This window comes from Aythya ferina (assembly GCF_964211825.1).
Source record: "Aythya ferina genome assembly, chromosome: 1".
NCBI lineage: Eukaryota > Metazoa > Chordata > Aves > Anseriformes > Anatidae > Aythya > Aythya ferina.
In genome coordinates, this window is record NC_140296.1 from 42,036,636 (window position 1) to 42,059,646 (window position 23,011).

The 23,011-nt window shown below is 32.9% G+C and overlaps 1 protein-coding gene across 8 annotated transcripts in view; it reads right to left on the minus strand.

The window, feature by feature from the left end:
- DACH1 (dachshund family transcription factor 1) overlaps positions 1-23,011 on the minus strand; it is a 375,913-nt gene that overhangs the window by 40,630 nt on the left and 312,272 nt on the right. For all 8 annotated transcript variants that reach the window (XM_084510838.1, XM_084510840.1, XM_084510839.1 and 5 more), the window contains 2 exons: positions 12,663-12,814; positions 2,645-2,792 (listed from right to left, as the gene is read on the minus strand). In XM_084510838.1, the coding sequence (XP_084366964.1) occupies positions 2,645-2,792; positions 12,663-12,814 (300 nt within the window). The remainder of the gene's footprint in view (positions 1-2,644; positions 2,793-12,662; positions 12,815-23,011) is intronic.

Genomic DNA, 23,011 nt, shown 5'->3' on the forward strand with positions numbered 1-23,011 from the left:
TTACACTGTCAAAAAACATCTAGTATATAAAGGCTAAGCTAAATACATTTTGAAACATTGCAGTTTTAATGTTTTCACTATAAGTACTTTGAAAGTGATTGCAATAAATGAGAAGGAGACATATGTTGCTTTCTGAATTAAAATGTCATCATGGCTGACACATTGTAGATGCGAATACAGCAGTCAGAGCCAGAATTAGCAAGCCCTTACTGTGTTGCTGCTCACAGAAGAGATATTATCCTACTTTCACTGGTTGATGAGACATCCTACAGCCTCACTAATTGGAATATTTACAAAGGAAGGAAACAGTACAGTAAATAAGCAGCACTGTAGAACATATAGTAGTGGCAGTGAAATTAGTGTCCCATCCCCCCTCTCTATAAAAAAAAAAGTAATATTTGACTTGTGTTAACATGACAAGCAAAAGACAGACATTGATACAGGTTGCCTTGTGCTCTTGTGCTGAAGATCCCATTTATCTAATGGACTTCGACCTGTGTGTGACAGAGTGCATGTTTCTATGCTGTAGTTTTTTAAGCGTATTCGGATTTTTTGTAGGGTAACTCTTAACTTACTAGAGCTATGGTACAGTTCTCTCATTTTACTCATGCTTCCATTAAGATGTGAAACTTTCTTTGAGACATGACATTTGCTATTTGGAAAACTAATGTCAGGTAAAGCCTCCTAAGCATTTTTCTATCTTTAATTGAAGAATAAATTCTCGAAGTAATTACAATCTGACCTTATTTGTTTCTCTCCTATTTGGCTCTGCTCATTTTAAAGAATAATCTACTATTTTTCTTTGTTTTATACAGAAGTATCCACTATTAAAGATAGTCATCCTAATTAAATTCTCTTTACTATATACCATTATTAAGTGCTCAAACCATTCCTCTTTGGTCAGACTCTTTTACCAGTGCAATGTCATCATTAAAAGGATACATATAAAAGAAGCAGATAGTGCATAGTGCTGAGAATAACATTATAAAGTATTTCATTTCACTATCCTAAGTAAAATAAAGGACTATCACATGCTCTTTCTTGACATAGAACTTTGAGCAAAATTGCTTTTACCTAATTTTAACCAGTGAAAGCATGTGTCTAATTCAACCTAGTCAAATGTTTTTGGTTTAAACAGGAAGAGAAAGAAGTTTCACAGTGTAATTGACACCACCTACTTCTCCGAGAGCAGAATGTAGGAATCTCTTTCTTTATTGAAATAAAAGGAATTTATAATATTAGCTTAAATGAGGTGCTTAATTTCTATATGGAAAAATGCAAGTAAGGTCAGAGGGGTCCTCTAAAAAAGGGATATATGACTGAGGGGTTGTGAAACACAGAAGTAGATATGGATGTGAAGAATAACTGGGCCATTTTAGAAAACTTATTTAAAGGTGTAAGTAATGCAAGTATACTGACTAAAATAGGCCAGTTGTGGACAAAGGGATGATTCATTGCATAGTTGTGATAATTGTTAACAGTAGTTGTCTTTAAAAATGTATTATTATAAGTTTAAAAGGGAAATTAATGATGCAGCAGTCCTACTCTTTAATTGGTCAAGACATGATATAGAATTACATTGCTGACTTACAGGTAGAATGTTAATTAAAGGTATAATGATATTGGTCATGAATCCAACAGTTCTTGGGGTTCCTTAACTCAACGGTTCACAGAAAAATAAACTTTAACTCTATCCCTGAAAAAATATTTATCTGACTTGTCATGTTCTGTGTTAAACAGGAAGCTAGCCCCAGAGGTTAACTGCTCCTTGGGAAGTAATCAGACAATACTAAAGAGCAATAAATAAAAAAGAAGAACCGTAAAGGAAGATGGGAACATGCTCATAATGCAAATAAATATGTAAATCACTATAAACTACCTTAACTTTACTACCAATGTTTTAGAAAAGTGTACTTATATAAATGTATATTATACATTTATATAAGTACACTTTTCATATATATACATACGATTCATATATACATACGATCTACTGTATACTATATATAACGTATATACTTTATATCATTCTAATAATGTAATGAAATTATAAAGAATTAATTAACAAATATATATATTTACAGTGAGTATTTTTTTCAAGAAGAACCTTAACTGTTCCTTCTATAAACATGTTTGAACTGCTGCATTATACAAGGCTTACATATTACTATTACCTTTATATTTATGACATACAATTTACCTAAATATGCAATGCATGACTCTATCACATAAGAAAAAAAATGAATTCATAACACCTTGCAGCTTTTGATTTGATAATAGTTGTGTTTGTATTAAGTAGATATTCCTTTTCATAATGATCACAACCTGACAAAGTCCACAACTTCTGCATTTATAATTGTGCTGTACATTTCTGATACGTTGGAACAAGCCAAAACAAACAAACAAACAAACAAACAAAAATATATATCACACATACACAAGAAAAAGGCACGTTTGTTATAAATCTCATAAAGATCCTATGCAGAATCAGGATTCAGCAGGGTGCAACATTTCCTGTATAGCAGTCAGCAGAAACATAACATAAGTGTAGGAGAAAAGTTTTGATCAAACACGGTGCTTGATGGAAAAATAGGTTTCCAGAGAAAATATATTTCAGGTATTTATGTTTGTTTAATGAAGATACCTCTGTTCTTCTGCTCCACAGCCAACTGTTTTTCAAGTGTTTCCCTCATTTCTCGTTCCCTGAAGAGCTCCATCTTCAGCTCTGTCTTTTCCAGTTGGACCTGTTTCTCTTGAGCTCTGGCATTGTCTATAGCAACCTTTAGTAGACCCTGTTCAAAGATAAAGTTGGATATTTTAATGTTTAAAGAATGTTAGAACAGCTGACATAATAAACAACTTCTGTTATTTATCTTTGATTAGTCATGTGAGATTTTACAAATGAAACAATCCTGTTACTGGGTCAAAGCCTCCCAATTATCAACAGCAAATTTTTACTCCAGTTAATTTTAAGAGGTGGACAAAAAATCTGTAAAAAGTAGGGAGTCAAGCTTTCACAGATGCCATAAACTGGTCTTCAACTATGCATATAACTAATGTGAAAAAGTTATAGTAGTAGGTTTATTCTTCATAAGAGATTTAGAAACAAAACAAAACAAAACAAAACAAACTATATCAGCAACTTGCCTGTAACCAAAACAAAAATTTGTTCCATAGAAAAAAGAATTGGCAGTCACCCACAGAATGATAAATTCAGTCTCTAGTACTGCTCAAGCTCCTTATTGTTGTTAGTTGTTAGTTATTATTATATGTCATATTATTTCCAAGGAAGATTATGTTATTGGGATACTAAGCTGAGGACATTCACAAAGCAGGAAGATCTCTTTGTCTTAAAAAGTCCATTTGTATATTAAAAAGTCCATCTTGTACAATTATTATCTCACAGCAGAGGACAAAACATAATTGTCTCTTACTTTCTTGACCTGGGATGGTCAGAAAAAAATCTACCTTTTTTGTTTTATTGTATCAGGAAATAATGATTCAGTCTATACTATTTTTTTCTTGAGAATTCAACTCCACAATTCCACAAATCTTTTCACAGGAAACAGACAGAACCTAGCATAGCTAATAACTAGTTAGTTAGGTCACTGAGATAAGCTATGAAAAAGAGGAGAGGAAATAGGATGGATAGAAATAAATAAATATGGACAGAAAATAATTCAATATTCCAGAAGTTTGGCTGTCAGGCTCTAGGGTGTACATCTCAATCTCTTCTCCTGAAGATATCATAATATAGTAGATAATTAAGCATGGCTATGCATATATGATCCTGTACAGATATGAACCTACCTATAGTATATCTTAGGCAAGTCTCCTCACAGCTTACCTCCATAGACCCAATTTAATATAAAGCAAAATAATGCCAATAAAAGAGACTGAGAGGTCTCTAGCAGGTATGTTAGGGAAGCATTCAGCTAACAGAGAAGATGTTCACAAGACCTGCTCTCAGAACCAGGTACTACAGACATGCTTACAGCTCGCAAATAAGTTCCCTCACCACTCAGGCACACTTCCTAAATTAGATTCTGGGTTTCAAGTTTTTTCACTAAAATTCTTTGAAATATCCCCCAAAGAACAAGTGAGAAATATGATACTTAAAAATGGAAAAAAAAAAAAAAAGAAAAAAAGCATTCTTCATGTGTTAGTCTGCACATTTCTCCTGCTAGTCTTCCTAATTTTAATGACTACTTTGAAATCTGTATCCTTCAAACACCTCTTTTAATTCTGTTTTCAGGGCCTATTATTTTCAGTACTCTTCATCTTCATTCTTAAGTAAATTTTTGCCTCAAGTGTTTAATTCTCAGAGCTTAATTCTTTGCAGCTCTATTACAGTTCAATCTATAAAGTCCATAGAAGCAGAAAGAACAAAACACCTTCCAAGTGCAAGGTCAATATAGTCACTTAAACAATATACACTATAGACGTATAGAACCACATTTGAAAATATCTAACAGGATCTCAACAGATGTGCTTACAAATATATTTTGAGTTTTAGCAGTTTTCTTTAAAAGAACAAAAAGCTATTATAAAATATCCAAAACACAAAGATATTTTGTGGTGAATGCTTAACCTCGGTGACTACTAAATAAAATTTCCTAAAGCTATATACAAAGTTCTGTACACATATACAAAGCAAAATATACTTTAAAACATTTATAAAAACTTTGCAATCTATTTTTTGAATGTTACTGTTCATTTGAAATCAACTTCCCCTACCCCATTCACCTATGCTTACAACCATCATAAACTGTGGATGGTTGGTTAATAATGGATGTTTCTGAAATACCGTGAAATTCAGGAAGGAGCTATTTATTAATGTTTGTTTCTGATTTGTGCTTGAACTCTAGAATATTTTAATCTCCAACTCATCACTTACTAGATAGAACATGTGATTCACCCAAATCACTAATAAACTAGATCAAGTGAAATTATAAAATTATATGAAGGGCATTTGTTGATAAAAAGTATACTGTCAAATAATTTTAAAGCTACGAACACCCTCCTCCAAAATTCTTGCAATTCATCATATTTAACAATAAAATTGACCTGCTAAAATAACTGCCATCTTTACTCAATTCAACTACATTCTTGTACATGTTTCTTCTTCATCAGGAACGAACAATTAGTAACAAATGAAAGAGATCATTACATCAAGTGCCCTTTTAGATCACCCCAATTAAAACTTTAGTTTAGCTGTATTTTAATTCTAAGATACCAAATTCTAATTTTCTGCTCTGATTGCTCTTGTTGACTTATCTTTGAAAGATGTACTCTCAGTGCAAAGCCTAGAGATTATTTAGCAAGCTGCCAATGTTGGCACCACTTAATGCGTTGATTGGTTATATTATCAGTAGCAGTTTAAAATGAATTACTAGTAAATTATTATTGTCTTTGCCTGACAAAACACAATATTTTGGTGTTCTTTAAATATGAAACAATTATTATGAATAAACATGGAATATAATGCTAGTGTAAAACTGATGTGTGTAACATTGTATTAAGAATTGCTGCAAAGTGTGAAGCTGCTAAAAGCGTATTACGTTTTCTACACCATACTTCCTCCTCCAACCTTTTTTTTTTTAAAAAAAAAAAAAAAAAAAAAAAACCTTGCTGCTAACGTAGCTAATGGTAATACATTAACTTTTGCTGGTGATTATGTCTGAAAAATATTAGCTTTTTGAAGCCAAGACACACTAGGGACTACTTATAAGCTACACAAAATTAAGTTTCATTTTTAGAAGTTAAATCAGTGCACATCAGTAGGCGTCCAATGTGAAAAAAAAAAGTCTGCATGAGAGCCAAACTGATGCATATGCAAAAGTACTGCTGTTGCCAATGACATCTCTAATGCAAAAATACTGGAAACATTCAATATCTCCCTTTATTTAATGCAGAAGGGGCTGAGAAAAGCAACTAAAAAGTAGAGCATCTAAAAATCATCAGTGCCCCTTGGAACAGGAATAGCAATTTCAGAGTTGCATGAAATTCTATTAATTCTCCCAGTGGATCATCTGTAAAAGATTATACAAAATGCAGTATGTCCAACTTGTATTTGCTATGGCTAATCCTCTAACCTGATATTAAATCAATATGCTGCCAATGACAATGGGAAATGCAGTGCAACACAGGGCATTAACAAAAGGAAAATATTTCCCTTTAGGGAAGGTCAGATGTTACAGAGGCTGGATAATGATGATTGTAGTGAACATGCTCAGGTTCCAGATTTGTTTTTAATACAGCATCTGGAGCCAGGCTTTAAACATGGGATGCTATTCTTCCTTTCTCTGTCACTGTTAATATATATATATATATATATATATATATATATATTATTTCAGTGTAATGTAAAACGTCGACATTTTTTCCCTGGAAAATTATAGTTAAATCTGGTTTTGGTTTGTTTACTCCATTTACTTGTTCTGATATTTTTCACTGATAAATTCTCCAGAAGTGTTCTAAATAAAAAGTTATGCTGATGTACGGTTGCTATTTCTTCCCATTCACTAACTAATACATATCTCTAATACTTCTGAAAGCAGCATCGTGTTAGGACATTTTACTGATCCCTTCGAAATTAAATGTTAAAGATATCTCAGCCTTAAAGCTGGTATTATCAATCACTATTAAACAACAACTATAATAATAATAATAATAATAATAATAATAATAAAATGGTATATTTTCAAAGGGTAGGGAAAAAAAAAGTTGTATAGAAATTTTTCTCATTCTAGCTTCACCTACTGTGTGTTACAGGTAATAAACTTCAGTTAGCTACATAGCTATATATGACTTAAAAATGGCCTTACTAGTTAATACAGTGGTCTGCCTAGAATATTTTTGTTTCCAGCAATTTCCCATAGTGAGTGAAAAAAGAAAACTAAAAGAATAAGGCATGAATGTAGAGAAGCATTTCCCATTTCCCATCAAATCTCCCAGCTTCCAGAAATTGTAATATATTAGCTATTCCTGCTGAAAACACTTGCAAATAACACTACTTCTCTTTTAGGTAGGAGATTGCATATAATTTGTGTGCCCTCATTATTGTTGGGAATTAAAAAAAAAAAAAAAAAAAAAAAAGGTTTATTATATATTGTATTAACTTTCTTCCACAGGTAAAATTCTGCAATTTATAACTGAGTGCCAACTTAGCAACATAAGCTAAGATAACACAGTTTGACTATCTCTACAGACAACTTTAGGAAGACATTTTTGTAGTATCTCAGATTGAGTATCTCCATCACAGGTAAAGGCATATTGTACAAATATAAATGATATTTTTCATTAACATTTTCTGTGAGGAATAAATTTCTATTGCCTTTTAGCAGAAGACAAAAAAAAAAAAAAAAAAAAAAAAAAACAACCTTGAATTAAAGCAGTAATTTTTACTTTATCCAGTGTTTGTAATACTTTTCCCTTGTGTATTTAGTTGTAGATGGAAACAGTGCAGGAGACTCACAGCAATAAAGCTAGTTGTTTGCTTTGTTTTCATAAGGGAATTTAGTTGATAATCATGTATTTATTTTATTAATATAAATGGGATAGTTGCAACTTATTTTACATATTTCTTTTAAAAAAAATAGCAGCAAATTTTGTCAACACAATACAGTCTTGACAGAGAAATGTAGCAATTGGTGAAACTAATTCATCTATTAGATATTAATAGAAATTTTTCTCTGGGTTAAGACTGAATATTCAGATTCTAAAAGCCTAAATTAATATCACTATTACCCAGGAATATTGCAGTATTATGAAAGGCTGTGGCTGTAACAGACTTTGGCATAACTGGGCCATGACTTAAAATGGTGAGAAGTATGAAAACATCTTTAGCCTTCTCACTAGTACCCACATAGCATTTTGCTGTGACCCACCTTCCATCACCCTTCATCCACTCTGCAGCTGCACATAGACTTCCAGAATTTAATCTGGAAGAAATCAACAAATATACATTGTGAAGGAAAAGATATCACTTAATCAGAACTCTCTCAATAGGAAAATATTGCCCCTACCTAATTTATTTTGTGTCTATTTGATACTTTGTTACAGTTAATTATTTATATCTCAGCAATCCCAGTAAGACTTATGTCTTCATTGTTCTGGATTCTGTATATTGTGATTATCTCCTCTTCAAATGTATAGTTAATTAAATATTAGAGTTGTGGTTTTTGTTTGTTTGTTTGTTTTGTTTTGTTTTGTTTTTTAATAAGTATTTACTAAGTCCTGATTTTGGCCGGGATAGAGTTAATTTTCTTTCTAGTAGCTGGTATGTTGTTCTGCTTTGGATTTAGGATGAGAATAATGTTGATAACACACTGAGTTGTTGTTAAGCAGTGTTTATGGAGAGCCAAGTACTTTTCAGCTTCTCACACTGCCCTGTCAGAGAGGAAGCTGGGGATGTGCAAGAAGCTGTGAAGGGACACATCTAAGACAGCTGACCCAAACTGGCCTAAAGATATCCCATATCATATAATGTGATGCTTAACAATAAAATTGGGGGGAGTTCGATGGGGGAGGCAGAGGGAGAGAGGAACACCATTACTCAAGGTGGGCATCAGTTGGCTGGTGGTGAGCAATTGTTTTGTGCATTGCTTGTTTGTTTTGTTGTTTGTTTTAACATTTGTTGTTGTTATTGTTTTCATTTTTAGGGTTCTTTTTTTTTTTTCTTTTCTTTTCTTACTAAACCGTCCTTATCTCAATCCATAAGTTCTTTCACTTTTCTTTTCAGTCTTCTCCCCATCCCACTGCAGGTTGCAGAGTAAGCAAATGGCTGTGTGGTGCTTAGCTGCTTGCTGGGTTAAACCACAACAGGTATTTATGGAGAAATAAAAAAAGAAATGTTTATGATATTAAAAAGCATCTGATGACAGCTATAGCAAACAGACTTATCTAATACTAGCCTAGAATTATGGATTACTGATGAGGCATTTTTCATTTACCTTTAATATGGATGGAAAACACAGACTTGCTTAGAATTTAGTGGACAATTTTAAAGACTGACTCAGACTTCTACAATGGAAGTAAGAGGACTAAGACACCAAGCTCAAGTGACAGCTGTCATCTAAGTTCTTCAATACCTTCAAGACTTTTTTGGCACTTTTTTTTTTTTTTTTTTTTTTTTCAAATATCAAAAGTGTTCACAAATTGTCTACTTACATACCCAAAAGCACCAACCCCATGGTCAGATTTAGGATCCCCCTAACCCTGACAAAGTTTAATACTACATTTTCTGTTTTCCATATTTTAAACCAGGACAAACATTACAGCTTCTGGAGACACCCATGTTCTCTGTGACACAGATCCTTCCTCTCACACAACTGAATAAACAGAGTGTATTACAACACAGGTATCCACCATTACATCCATACAGATTAGTGTAGACAAGTGTTGCTTGTCTATGTATTCATGTGATCTTCATAATCCTAAAATATAGGCATGCTCCATCACTGCATTTGGCAGGTCACCTAATGAAGATGTGCATTTCACAGGCAGACATATACCCATCCTATGAAAAGACACGTCTGTATTTTGGTTATGTGGGATCTTAGGAAAAAGGGAATGGTGTTTAGCAAAACTAAAAAACTAAAAAACTATAAAACTAAAAAACTAAAAAAATAAAAAACTAAAAAAATAAAAATAAAAACTAGTCCTTGCTAGTTTTTAGCCTAGCTAGATTTGCTGTTATCTTATCTGTACTCAAAAGCACCTCAACAGCAGAGGTAGGGAACAAACTGTAGGCCAGATGATCTTTTCTAGAAAGTCAGATATGGTGCACTGTTGATAACTTCTGTCATTAATGTTAGTAGAGCTGGAGCAAGAGAATGGTGAGTGAGCTTACTACTCCATGTCTTCTTTGAATCCACACCTCTGCACTGAAAAGGATGCAAAATTAACCTGGGCCAAAGGAAAATAAAGAGGAATTGACTCATGTACTAGAGGCATCATAAATTTCAGGTGGTGCTTATGTGTTTCCTAATAAAGTCACAAATGATGTTACAAGCACTGGCCATAGTACAAAATTGTCCTGTTCCAAAAATCCTGTAAAGGAGTTTGAACTTGTAGTCAAATATGTAAAATTCACTTCTGAAAGTGTCAGTATCAAAGAGCATAGTTCACCTGTTTGTCTGAGGTAGCCTCCTCTCATTATAAGAAACACTGAAAATGGAAACCATTTCTAGGTCACCAATTAAAGAAACTGTCACTGTTGTGTACAGGTTATTGTAACAGACTCTACTGTTTAAAGAGAATACTTAACTATTTCTACACAGTTAGGAAAATAATTATATATATAAATATAATTATATTTATAATGTCTGTCTATATAGAGAGACAGAAAAACGTTGTTTTGTTTTTAAGTAGTCCTGATGGAGATGAAATGTATGGGGAAAAAAAAATTTAAAATTATGTCTTGATATTATGTGAAAGAATTCCCAGAGCTCTGTGGGAATGATGTAGTGAGACATGGGAACAAAGTGAAAAAATCCAAAGGGCTTTAAAACCCACCTGTTTACCCTGACTGGTGATTTGTCATGATGTGGAAACTCAAAGTAAGGAGCAGAAGTAGAAAAATAAAAATAAAAATAATAAAAATAAAAATAATAAAAATAAAAATAAAAAAATAATGTCATGATCTTTCCTTTAATCTCTTCAACATATAAGATTAGTTTAAGAAAAAGAAAAAAAAAAAAAAAGCAATTCCTGAATTTCACATTAACATTTTCTGTAAGTCAAAACTGAATGCATTCTTGGCAAATTAATCCTAGTCATTTATCCTGAAGTACTGCAGTACTTTCATATTCAATCACAAGATTAGCTAACCTGTTGATGCTGAATGCTCTGTTCATTAGGTTGCTGTCTAGAGACATTGAGTGCACACATTTGTCAAAAAAATTACTAGGAACTTTCCTGTACGTGCATGCATAGCCAAAACATTACATACTTTACTGTCTTTCTTCCTCTGGGAAAAAAAAAAAAAAAAAAAAAAAAAAAAAGTTCTTTACAGATTACAACAGACCTAAGAATGAGAAGAATACTATATTTTGCAGAATTACCTTGTTTTAGAATTTTAATATCCTAAAAGCATAATCACAAATGCCTAAACTACCAGTTTAGGCAAATACAGCAATACTCAATTGATAGAAATTTCTATAAATTCTTAAATGGCGTGGTTGTTTTTTTTTTGCTTTTGTTTGTTTGTTTGTTTGTTTGTTTTATGATCGGATCTCAAAATATCACTAATGAAAATATCATACAATTGTTTCATAAAACAAGTCTGAAGTGTCATAAACTTGAAGATTACTTAAGAGAGTAAAATGAACAGGATTTGGCCCTACTTTGAATCACAGAATCACAGAATTTTCTAGGTTGGAAGAGACCTCAAGGTCATCGAGTCCAACCTCCAACCTAACGCTAACAGCCCTCCACTAAACCATATCCCTAAGCTCTACATCTAAACGTCTTTTGAAGACTTCCAAGGATGGTGACTCCACCACTTCCCTGGGCAGCCTGTTCCAGTGCCTCACAACCCTTTCAGTGAAGAAGTTCTTCCTAACATCTAGCCTAAAACTCCCCTGGCTCAACTTAAACCCATTCCCCCTCGTCCTGTCACCAGGCACGTGGGAGAACAGGCCAACCCCCACCTCGCTACAGCAGAGGTGGGGGTTGGCCTGTTCTCTTGTGTAGGGGGTTTGTGTAGTGTTTGCTGAGTATAACAGAATTGATCTGATGCATTTACACAAATGAGCAGAAAAAAAAAAGTGTTGTAAAAATTACTTTATAAGTTATAAGCTGCACAAACAAGGCTCATCTATAATGAATACAATATGGCTGCATTATTTCCTGCACTATCATTTTGCTTCTGCATGCAACATACAACTATATTGTTGCAAAAATTCCATCTGGAAAACATATGTTCATTGAATTTGTGGACAAAAAAGATCTTCATTCTAATATAAAACACTAACATCTTGGCTTCATGCTACACGCAAGTGTACACCTTGAACAATATTTGAATCAGACTGTACTGTACACTCAATAGACATGCTGTCTACCCACAGGAAATCTGCAGAAAATTTGATAATACCCTTTGAAGTCTATTCTTTGAAGACAGTACTTTAAGTTAAATGAGCTTATTTATAAAAGAAGTGGTGTTCTTTTTGTGTGTGTCTGTGTTTGTTTTTTTTGTTTGTTTTGTTTTGTTTTTGTGAATATTTCTATGGGAGACACATTTCAAATAGCTTTAAATATCATTTCCACCTTGGCACTCCAGCAATTTAAAATAACTATTTATTAAAGAAAAGTTTCTCTGCTTAGTTAATGAGATAAACTTAAACAGTAAGATACATTTCATTAGCCTGTAATAAAAAGAGCATTTAAGGTAAATGTTGTTAAATGCACCAATGTCATTTTCACTGAATGCTCTGCTGTGGTTTAATACACAATCTATTTTTATGTACTGTATCTGACAGCTTCTAAATTCATTTTTTGTTGTGATTCCTTTAAATCTTAAATTACTAGAAAGTTTCAGTAAATTAGTTGATCCAAATAATCTTATAAACTGATTAGGCAAGAATGGTTGTATTAATTTAGACAAAACTGAACAACTGGCTCCTCTCCATCCCTTTAAGCTGCTGTACAGAAAGGCCTACCTGGATGTTAGTCAGAAGGGTCTCTATGGATGACAATCCATCTGGGAATAGAAATGGAGATGGAAAACCTGGAGGTAGTGGTTGCCCATGCCCAGTTAGAGAAAGTTTGTCAAGGCTGTCTCTTGCGGTTGGTGTGGAGAGTGGGGTCTCATCTGTATGTGATTGAAACAAAAATATAGAACAAGTTACGCTTGTCTGTTTTTATTAGACCTCAGTAATGGCTTCCCTAGTGGTTTCCAGAACATTTATTGCAAATTGGTTCCTGCTATCAGGAGAAAATGCTTTCTGCTGAATTTTCTTTAATGAAAAAGCTGTGGAGATACAACAAGATAACATTAATGAGTAACTTTATAAGCCTTTTAAATGCAGTCTCTAATGAGACTGAGTTTACAGTGCCATAGAATCTTTTTAAAACAAATATTATCTCACATATACTTGTGATAATATATTCAGACTGACTTTATGGGCACCTTCCCAATTATCTCATTTTAGTTCTTGTTCTATTTGGAGTAACAATAGAATATTTTCTAGCATGACATATATTGTGTATAGGAGAAGTATTTGAATACAAGGCTTCCCACACAATTAACCCTTCCCATTCTTAATGTTTTCATTTACATCTCAGAAGATTCTGCAACACAGAAAATCTACAGATCTTCAATGCATTATTAATCAAGAAAGTATACCTGATTCCCACAATGAAAACATACTCTGAACAATAAATGATATTAACAGCATGGTTACAATTACTGCCTTGCCTTTTTTTTTTTTTTTAACACAAATATTTTCTAACAATTAGTGTTCAATTCCTTAGTGAGATCATAACAATCAGATTTGATCAGCTGTCACATCACAACAGGAAAAACTCCCCCAGCTTGAAGACCACTAAGATTAACATGTCACAGATAATCTGTGAATGGATTATAAAGTGCAGAAATTAAAAAAAAAAAAAAAAAAAAAAAAAAAAAAAAGATAGAGGCTTCAATACACTTTTTTTTTCTTCCTTTTTTTTTAATATTTGAAATATTTTTAGACTACTGTTAATATGATATGGTATAGAAATTTAGGTCAACGTCTTTGTACTAGATGTTAATCTGAATTCTTCAAAAGGAAAACTATCTATACATATATTTAGATACATATATCTCTACATACTTTTCTTACCAAGGGCACAGTCATTAACTGACACATATTCATGTATCTCAATACAATTCAAGGGCATTAGAATGTATTCTTTACGTTATTACAGAACTCTGCACACCTGTTTGACTACAGAAGAGTTTGCCAGACTTGCACTATATGAAAATCTTGATATTATTTTCCTAAAAATAACTCTCTCTTCAAATGAGGTGTTGTATTTTCTAAAGTGAAAATAGTCTAAGGACAGGAAAATTTAAATCCATTGCAAGAGAGGGTTAAAGTTTCAGCAATCCTGGATAGACAAAAAAAACCTGTAACTCCAAGCCCCAGTTCATTCCAACAGTCCATTTCCAGCAACACTCCACACAGAAGCAATCTCTGGCAACCATTTTTAGGTGCAGTCTTCTTGTCCCATCTCTTTGCCAACTCAGTTGTGCTGGCCAGCACTGAATGGTGCTAGAGTAAAAGCCTCACCCATAATATCCCTGCACAGAAATGCTAAAACAGGCTTCTGGGCTTGTCCCACTTAGCTCTTTCTGTAGTTAGTGGAAAGAAACATACAGCATTTTAAGGCACTAATCCATCTGATCTATTATAGTCATCATGTGGATGCATCAAAAGGCAAATCTTCCTCTAGAAGTGCCTGCTGACTTTATGAGGAGCATTAGCTGACATGCTCTATGGAAAGGATCTGAAAAATGTACTCTATAAATCCATCCTCTGTCTTCATGGTACCTCATAACAACATGGATATCTCTGTAGTCATTTTAAAACAACATACTGAAATTTGGCCCCAAAAATGAATTGTTTCTTTTCTTCACAACTTTTAAAATATTATAGACATATTCACCATATTAGAAAAAATGGATAAATAAGTCAGGTATTCCCAGGTGTCGATAAACACTGCACAGTACTATTTTTGTTTGCTGCAAATATGGCTTTCCCAAATGTTTCCTATGCAATGCTAAAAATAAATAAATTTATTTAAAATATATTTGAAATTTTAATATAAATAAAAAATAATAATTTTAAAAAATATAATTAAAAAAAATAAATTTAATAATTTAATTTAAATAAAAAATATTTAAATTTATCCCAATTAAGGTATTGGATTTGCATGGTATAGAAAGAATACTATGCATCATTGAATTGATTCATAAAAATGCAAAAGTATGCCATACGTTTGTCACAGAAATGGGCCAAAAATCTCTCATCCCTTCTGAAAAAACTTAAAATCTTGCTAATATTTTAGGTCTCAAACTGTCAAAATATTTTAAAACATACTAGATAAAATTCATCCACTTAAAAAATCCATAGATTTTAATATGCTTAAAAACTGTGCTGTTCCATGCAATTGTTGAGATACAGAAAGCTGCTAACACAGGCATTATCAGAGAATTTAGGCAAGGGATTATATTTTCTATTGCATACTTTAAATATAAATATATGTTGTTTACTGTACGTTGCGCATACTCAAGGCATGTTTGTAGAGGTTTTCTTAGCAATGTCTGGCACAATTTTTTATTTTGCTATTTTCCAATAGGCAAAATAACTCAAAGAAGTTAAAGTTATGCAGAATGGTATGAGCTCAAAATAACATCCAAACTCCTATGTTATAATAAATAACAGAAACAAATTTACACTGAAGGGTAAGACTAGAGAGCTGAACTTACTATGAACTTATTTTAATGAAACTTAGAAGAAAAAAAGTCAGACTAATGTGGCTTTGTTTTCTTGATGTCCCATGTGAAATAAACTTTGAATGTTTGTTTGGTTGAGCATTTGAATGTTTGAAACAGAGCAAATGTACATTATTATACACAGGAAGTATGAATATTTGTGGATGTGAGATTAAAAAAATGATTGAGGAAATCTTGAAAAAATGCATTTTTGAGAAAAACGACATAGTAAACACAGGCAATTAAAACATAACGACATATCTCAGTAGAAAAATAAAATGAGCACTTGACATTAAAGCATTTAAAAATCTTCCATTACTGAAGAAGTTACCTTTTCTCAATACAGTGGTATATCTTTATTTCCAAATAATCATTAACCTAGAATCTTTTAAACTGTTAAAGAGGAAATACTAATTGTCATTAACCTACTGATGGAACAACAATGCAGAAATGATAAGACCTTGCTGGGAGACAGAGATCTGGCACTTTTAGTCTGAACAAATCAAAGAAAGCATATGAAGACAAGTCAGGGAAAGAGGGGAACGGGGGTCAATCTGCTACTCCATTGTCAGAGCTGGGAGCACAACAGTATTAGAACAAAGAAGTGTCCAGGCCTGCCTTTGCTTGTGCTGAGAACTGAGATGTCATAAATTTAAAATAAATAAATAAATAAATGCAAATAAAAATAAGACAAGCTGTTACTGAAACCTCTATAGTATCTGAACAGAGATGAATCTGTGCCTTGATGTAAGAACTAAATCACCATAATAGGCAAGTCTGAAAACAACACATATCTTTAAACTATTTTCAAATGCTACATCCACTAAACCCATTGTTCCGCATTTTCAAAAATTCACCTAGTTTTTTTCAAACCAGATCTTATCTGAACAGCAGCTGGTTTGGGCCAAATACGTCTAGGATTTTTCACTGTATTTGGTTTGTTGGCATTCTATTTTGTTCTTTCACTAGATATATGGAAACAGACATCCTGGAAGCTGTGACAGCTATTTAAACAATAACGGATGAATGGATGTAGCCATTCTGTTGTCTATGTTCCTAAACGCAAGTAGGATAAGTTGAGACTGGTCACCAATCAGACTGGAGAATGTTTATATTGCCAGGATTTGAAAGCAAGAGATAATGACTGGCTCAAAATACACTTCACAGATTACTGCCTTTCTGTAATCATTTAATGGCTCTTTGTAATGCATCTTTATGTGTTTGTTTTTGTTGTTGTTGTTTGTTTGTTTGTTTGTTTTGTTTTGTTTTTCTCTGTAAAATAATTCATATATGTTTGTTTCTAAAACAGGCCCATTCTTAGCATTTGAATGATGAAAGAGGATCCTATTTTCACTTTTTACTGTCATAAATCTGGTAAATATATTTTTTGTAGAAACAATCGCTTCCATTTTGCAAATTATGATTTTGGTTTACATTGTCGAATATCCCTCAATAAAAAGTTTTTTCTATAAGTCTGTACTTCACCTTCCTCAGAGTTAGAGCTTTTAGGTTTGAGAAGCTCTTTTATTTAAATTATTCTCTAACTGTTGATTAATATTACAGTGGAAGAAGAGGGGTCCCACATTTACTGATGACAGAGCAAGCAAGCAAGCAAGAGTGAGAAAGCAAGGAAAGACAGAAAGACAGAAAGACAGAAAGACAGAAAGACAGAAAGACAGAAAGACAGAAAGAAAGAAAGAAAGAAAGAAAGAAAGAAAAAGGAAAGAAAGAAAGAAAGAAAGAAAGAAAGAAAGAAAGAAAGAAAGAAAGAAAGAAAGAAAGAAAGAAAGAAAGAAAGAAAGAAAAAGAAAGAAAGAAAGAAAGAAAAAGAGGAAAAAAAAGAGTGAGAAAGATGAGAAAGAGAAGATAGGGAAAAGGAAAGGGAAAGGGAAAGGGAAAGAAGGAAAGAAGGAAAGAAGAAAAGAAGGAAAGAAGGAAAGAAGGAAAGAAGGAAAGAAGGAAAGAAGGAAAGAAGGAAGGAAGCTTCTTGCTGAATTCCCATATCTTTTGTCTGTTCTATAGTTTCCGGCCTTCAAGATTCACCCTGCACATAAGTAGGAACAATCTGAGATGATAGTGAAGATTGTTACAAGCTGTAAAAGGAATATGCCAGAAAACTTTTGCAAAACACTTTTCTTCCCCCACTCCCCACCCCCACCCCCCATTTTTAATGCATTTCAGTTTCATCTTTTTATGTCAAGCATAGTTCTCCAGGATACTAAAAATTAAAACTTTGCAACTGTGGCAAGCATAGTTGTGTCTGTACCGTTTCAAAGAGGCTGGAGTTCTCATGATTAACAGTGCCATTGTAATTGCTCTCCATCTAGTTCTGTTTGTTGGCTTGATGTGTTGACTTTGGGTTAATGAAATATGACTAAAAGATTAAAAGCTTACAATGAAAGGACCACAGCTACAAAGAATATTTCTTTGATGTATACATTGGACACAATAGCTTTGTACCTTTTTGCCAACACATATTTGTGCAAATATATCTTAGAGAACATATATGTCTGCATACCACTCATAACAATTACAGATATAAAAAAAAAATAAAAAAAAAATGGTAAGAGTAGTTTTTTACGACCACTTCGAAGGTAGGCTTAGATGGGGGAACTGCCCCATCTGTTCTGTCTGATTTTTATCGCTGAAAGTAAGATATTCTAACTTGATGCTTCTCCTTTTTGGAAAAGAGGAAGTTTTAGCTAATGCATTTCAAGTATTTCTTTAATCCTTTTAAAGAAAATCTAATCCCTACAGCTCATCATTCACTGCTGCATGGTGTCATTGAGCATACTGCAGTTGGAGTTGTCTCCATAGCAGCAAATAGGAGCCAGCAGGAGAATTACTCTTTGAACATACGATTAGGGACATCTCTTACTCACAGTTCCAGTGCTCTTCTGTGCTGATGCCTTAGAAGCCATTAAGCACAAATGAAAAAGAAATGTATTGCAGGTTAAAATTGGGACATGAGGATTTGGAAACTTGGGGTGACTTGACTAGGAGACAGGGACTAATCAAGAACTGAGGAAAGCTGAGCTGAGAAAATAGGAGAGAAGGAGACTCAAGGTGGACAGTTTTGAGAAAAATAATAGGACTGTGATTATGTGTTGAAGGAATGGAGAAAAGAGCACCCAGAGGAAGAAATTTATATTGACTCAGCAAGAAATAGCAAAATAATAAAACTGTGCTTTTTATTCCAGTATATTTTGTGTAAGTAATTCTTGTAGTGTTTTAAGTGCTGTACTTCAGTGTAAATGAAATTTACTGATGGTGAAATCAAATGTATAAAAAACATGCTCTTTAAATATTGTGCATTTTAGTTTTGTTAAGGAATTACTGGTATAACATCTTTATATACAAATGAAAAGAGTTGGCAAAGTATATCCAAAAAACAAACGTAATTAGTGGTGATGTTCCAGCTGTGAGGATTTCTTCAGGCTTTTTGGACTAGATCAAGTTCAGTTTATTCTTCACTTTACGTGTCCCTAGGAGAGCCTCAGAGTCAATCAGCACAACTTATCTAATTTTCTCTTTCAATAAAAGGATTACTTTAATAACTTTTATCTTATTTTGCAGCCTATTACTGATAAGGGTTGGGTCAAACAGTATTTACTGATTTATTTATTCTAAGGATTTCACAATATTTTAGAATAAATTATCATACATATTTTTAAACAAATATATTTTACTGTTTAATGAAACATTAAAGTGCCAGTGTTACTTCCACATTGTGTAATTTGGCATCATAATACATAATGTTCCAAACAAAATTATCTTTCTCTGTCATGGTAACAAAGATTATTCTGTTCACAAACAGAATTTTTCATACATTTTTTGAAGCACATAAAATTGTTCAGACTAAAGTAAGATAGTCAGAAGTGATTCCAAAAAAATAATTCTGCAAATATCTGACAACTACATAGTAGAAGTATCTTGAATACCTGATGGTAACTAACAGTAACTAACCCTGAAGCAATACAAATTCCTATGGAAAAAATAATGGTTAGAAAGGTATAAGAAATATTTTTAATGACTTTTTTAAACAACACATCAATATAAATACAAGGCACTTGACAATACTGCAACCTGAAGTTCTTAAATAAGAGAACTATGTCCATTCTTTCTTTCTTACAGATCATTATATGCTACTGGCAGGTATCAAATACAGATTAAGGCCATCTGTGCTCTGGATGCTGAAAAAAAAGAAAAGCATAAATGTATTCTACTGGTTCATGTCAAATGTCCCAGTTAGTACTCTGCTAGCTGGAGAGTATCATCAGCTAGGCAATACTGAATGAGTAAAAGAGTGTTTCTTGGCTTCATATCAAGAAGGGCTTCTGTGCATAAGTGTACATGTATGTAAAGGGTTGTGCAAGTGTGGTCCGTATAGGTTCATACAAGTGACTCAGCTTTTTTGAAATCATACTGAGGAGTGTCCATAATCATCTACACAGTAAAGAAATACCTGGAAAGAAGGAAATTAAGCACATTTGGTTAACTTGTAATACTCTAAAGATGAAGGTTTTATGGTAATGCCTGGAACTGTATTTACACACTTTTTTGTTTTGTGTTGCAGGTGTTTGGGTTTGTTTGTTTGTTTTGGGGGTTGTTTGTTTTGGTTCATGTTCAGTTAATATTTCTAATATTCACTCTCTTCAGGAAAAAATGAAGTCAGAAAGTCAGCATTTTCAGGAAGTGTATATCTGGCCATGTTGCAATTATGGTGTACTAAGCTACAGTGCTGCTGCTGCTTTGTCACATGGCCCATGTTATTGGTAGGCTGTTGGCACCATGAATTGGATGGCCAAACAGAAAATGAATAGACAGTGAATGAAGTGACTGTGCAACACTCATCAATTGTCATTCATTCAACAACACATAACCAGTCCCACACCCAATCCCAAGGGTGCCAGTGAGCAGATGAGGTTGCCCAGGCATGTTGGCACCCAGTGTAAGGAGGCAACACAAAAGTAAACAGTACTGCACTTCACAAATAAATATGCCATAGAAGTTCAATAGAGAAGTCAGAAGATGTTTACACATTTTGAATTTGTGGTGGCTTAAGCTGGTCTTCCACCACAGAAGTCAGAATTAATTTTTATTATCTGATCAGAAATTATAAAACTGAAACTATTGATAAACTTAGCTATTTTGATAAACTTATGATAAACTTAAGTGTTTTGTTTCAGTTGACATTCATACAGAATGCTGTCATGTTTCTTCTAACGATTAACAGGAGAAAACATCAAGCTCTAGAAAAATATGTAAAATGCTCAGTGACCGTTCTTTTTGCAGAAACCCAATATTTTGAAACACATATGTTTATATTCTCTTATACTTCACTTTTCTGTAAGGCATCCAAAATATTTTAATAACTTCTTATTCTTTATAAGAAAAAATACTATCAAGTACTTATAATATTCAGATTGCCAATATATTAATTAGAACACTTAATGAGACGACCAGTCTGAAAATGCCTAGCAAGGCAGGAACATACTGAGAAAAGCTGATCCCAAGCTTTTTACATGCTAAAATTCCTACCCCACATGTACACCTCACTCCTACAGCTAAAATGAATAAGGTAATCAAAAAAATAAATAATCAGATCAACTCAACCAACACAACTATATGGGGATACTGGTAGGAGGTTCAGGATTCTTGAGTATGTAAGAGAAAGATACAAATGCAGTCAAAGAAACCCTGCTTGAAAAAGAAAGTGACTATAAGACAGTGTTGGACAAGCCCTGAAGACATGTTTCCAAGAGGTTAAGGTAATTCCTGTTTTATCATCATCAGTTCAGTAGCATCCAGTCTGTACTTAAGCACCCAAATGGAAATACACACCCACTTTTTACAGAAATATGTGATCTAGTAACTCCAAGATCTTAACTCTTCTCATAGCCACTACAGTAATTTACATGAAAGACAAAAGGATGTAAAACATCTCATTTTGACAAATTCTCATCAGTAAGAGTACAGAGTGAGCGTGCTGTGTTTCAAATATGATGAAAATGTATACTATAGAGGCTTCCTTAGTTCTGGGGCTTAAAATACACATTCACATAAAAGATGGTCAATTATATTTAACTCACTTTTTAAAACATGCTTTTTCTTTTTCTTTTTCTTTTTCTTTTTCTTTTTCTTTTTCTTTTTCTTTTTCTTTTTCTTTTTCTTTTTCTTTTTCTTTTTCTTTTTCTTTTTCTTTTTCTTTTTCTTTTTCTTTTTCTTTTTCTTTTTCTTTTCCTTTTCTTCTTTTCTCTTTCTCTTTCTTTTTTCAAATATAATAAACATCCTTAATATGTCTATCTAGGAAATGGTTCCCGTAGTCAGATGCAAATGTTGTAGACAATAATTGATGTACGCATTTTGGATTATATAGTTATGATATCCTAATAGAAATTTGGCTGTCTGCCTATGGGCGTTCAATATGAGCTTCACAGTTTATAACATCAGAAACACTCTTTTACAGTATTATAGCTACATTTCTCAACCCATTGTCTATAGATTATATCTGAATATCTGCTTCTTACAGAAATCCATAACAATAAACAAACCAAAATACCTACACCTCAGAGTGCTCAGAAATAAAATTCACAATGAAAAGGCAAGCGTTTTTACATCTGATATGATTCCTCTTGCAATTCATTCATCAAACATCTGCAACAAGCTGCCAGAATGTGTCCATTAGTGAGATTTCTATGGCATTCACTAGCTTGATGCTCCCTGATAGAATAATGTAGAAGTTTTACCTCTAATGTTTTCTGCTCCATTTGAGGCATCCACTTTAAAGTCAGCTTGCACTTACTGCTTTTATTTTTGAAAACAGAGATATGGACTGCATGTCTTCATGTCTTTGAATATGTAATTTATGCTAATATATCAGAATACATATTATAATATATATATTCTTTATGTTTTTATACATTATAGGGTCGCATTCAGCACTGATTTAAGAAGATAAAAAATAGTTTGGAGTCATTGTATAAGCTAAGTCAGTTTGGTTTATATTAAATACAGAAAATTAAAGTATTCTGCACAGCAAATATGCCTTGTGCATATTGGTAAGTTAAAATCTTTTCCTGGTTCCAGTTTCTATCCTTCATAGAAATTAAATATTGCATTCAGACTTTTATCTACACTATATTACAACGTAAAGGAAATATGTATTGTAACTCTACTACAGGAACCAAGCTTTTTACTAATTCTGCTTCACATCAAGATTTATATAAATGCTTTAATATTTTATGGCAATAGCATATTTGAAGAAATATTTATTTAATTCCTTAAGCAATTATAATATAATTGCAATAGAAGCAATGAAACAAAATACAATCATAAGAGTGGTTCAAAAACTCTTTACTGCTTTATGATAATTTATGCATTACTGCCTAAACACACTGAAACAAATAGTACAAGCTTTATTATTTTATCCTGCTAAGCTCATGATACGTTTGTGGGTACTTTTATTCAGTATCCTGATAACAGGTTGGCTTTTAGCCCAGTTAGAAAAAGAGCAAGAATTGCATCAGG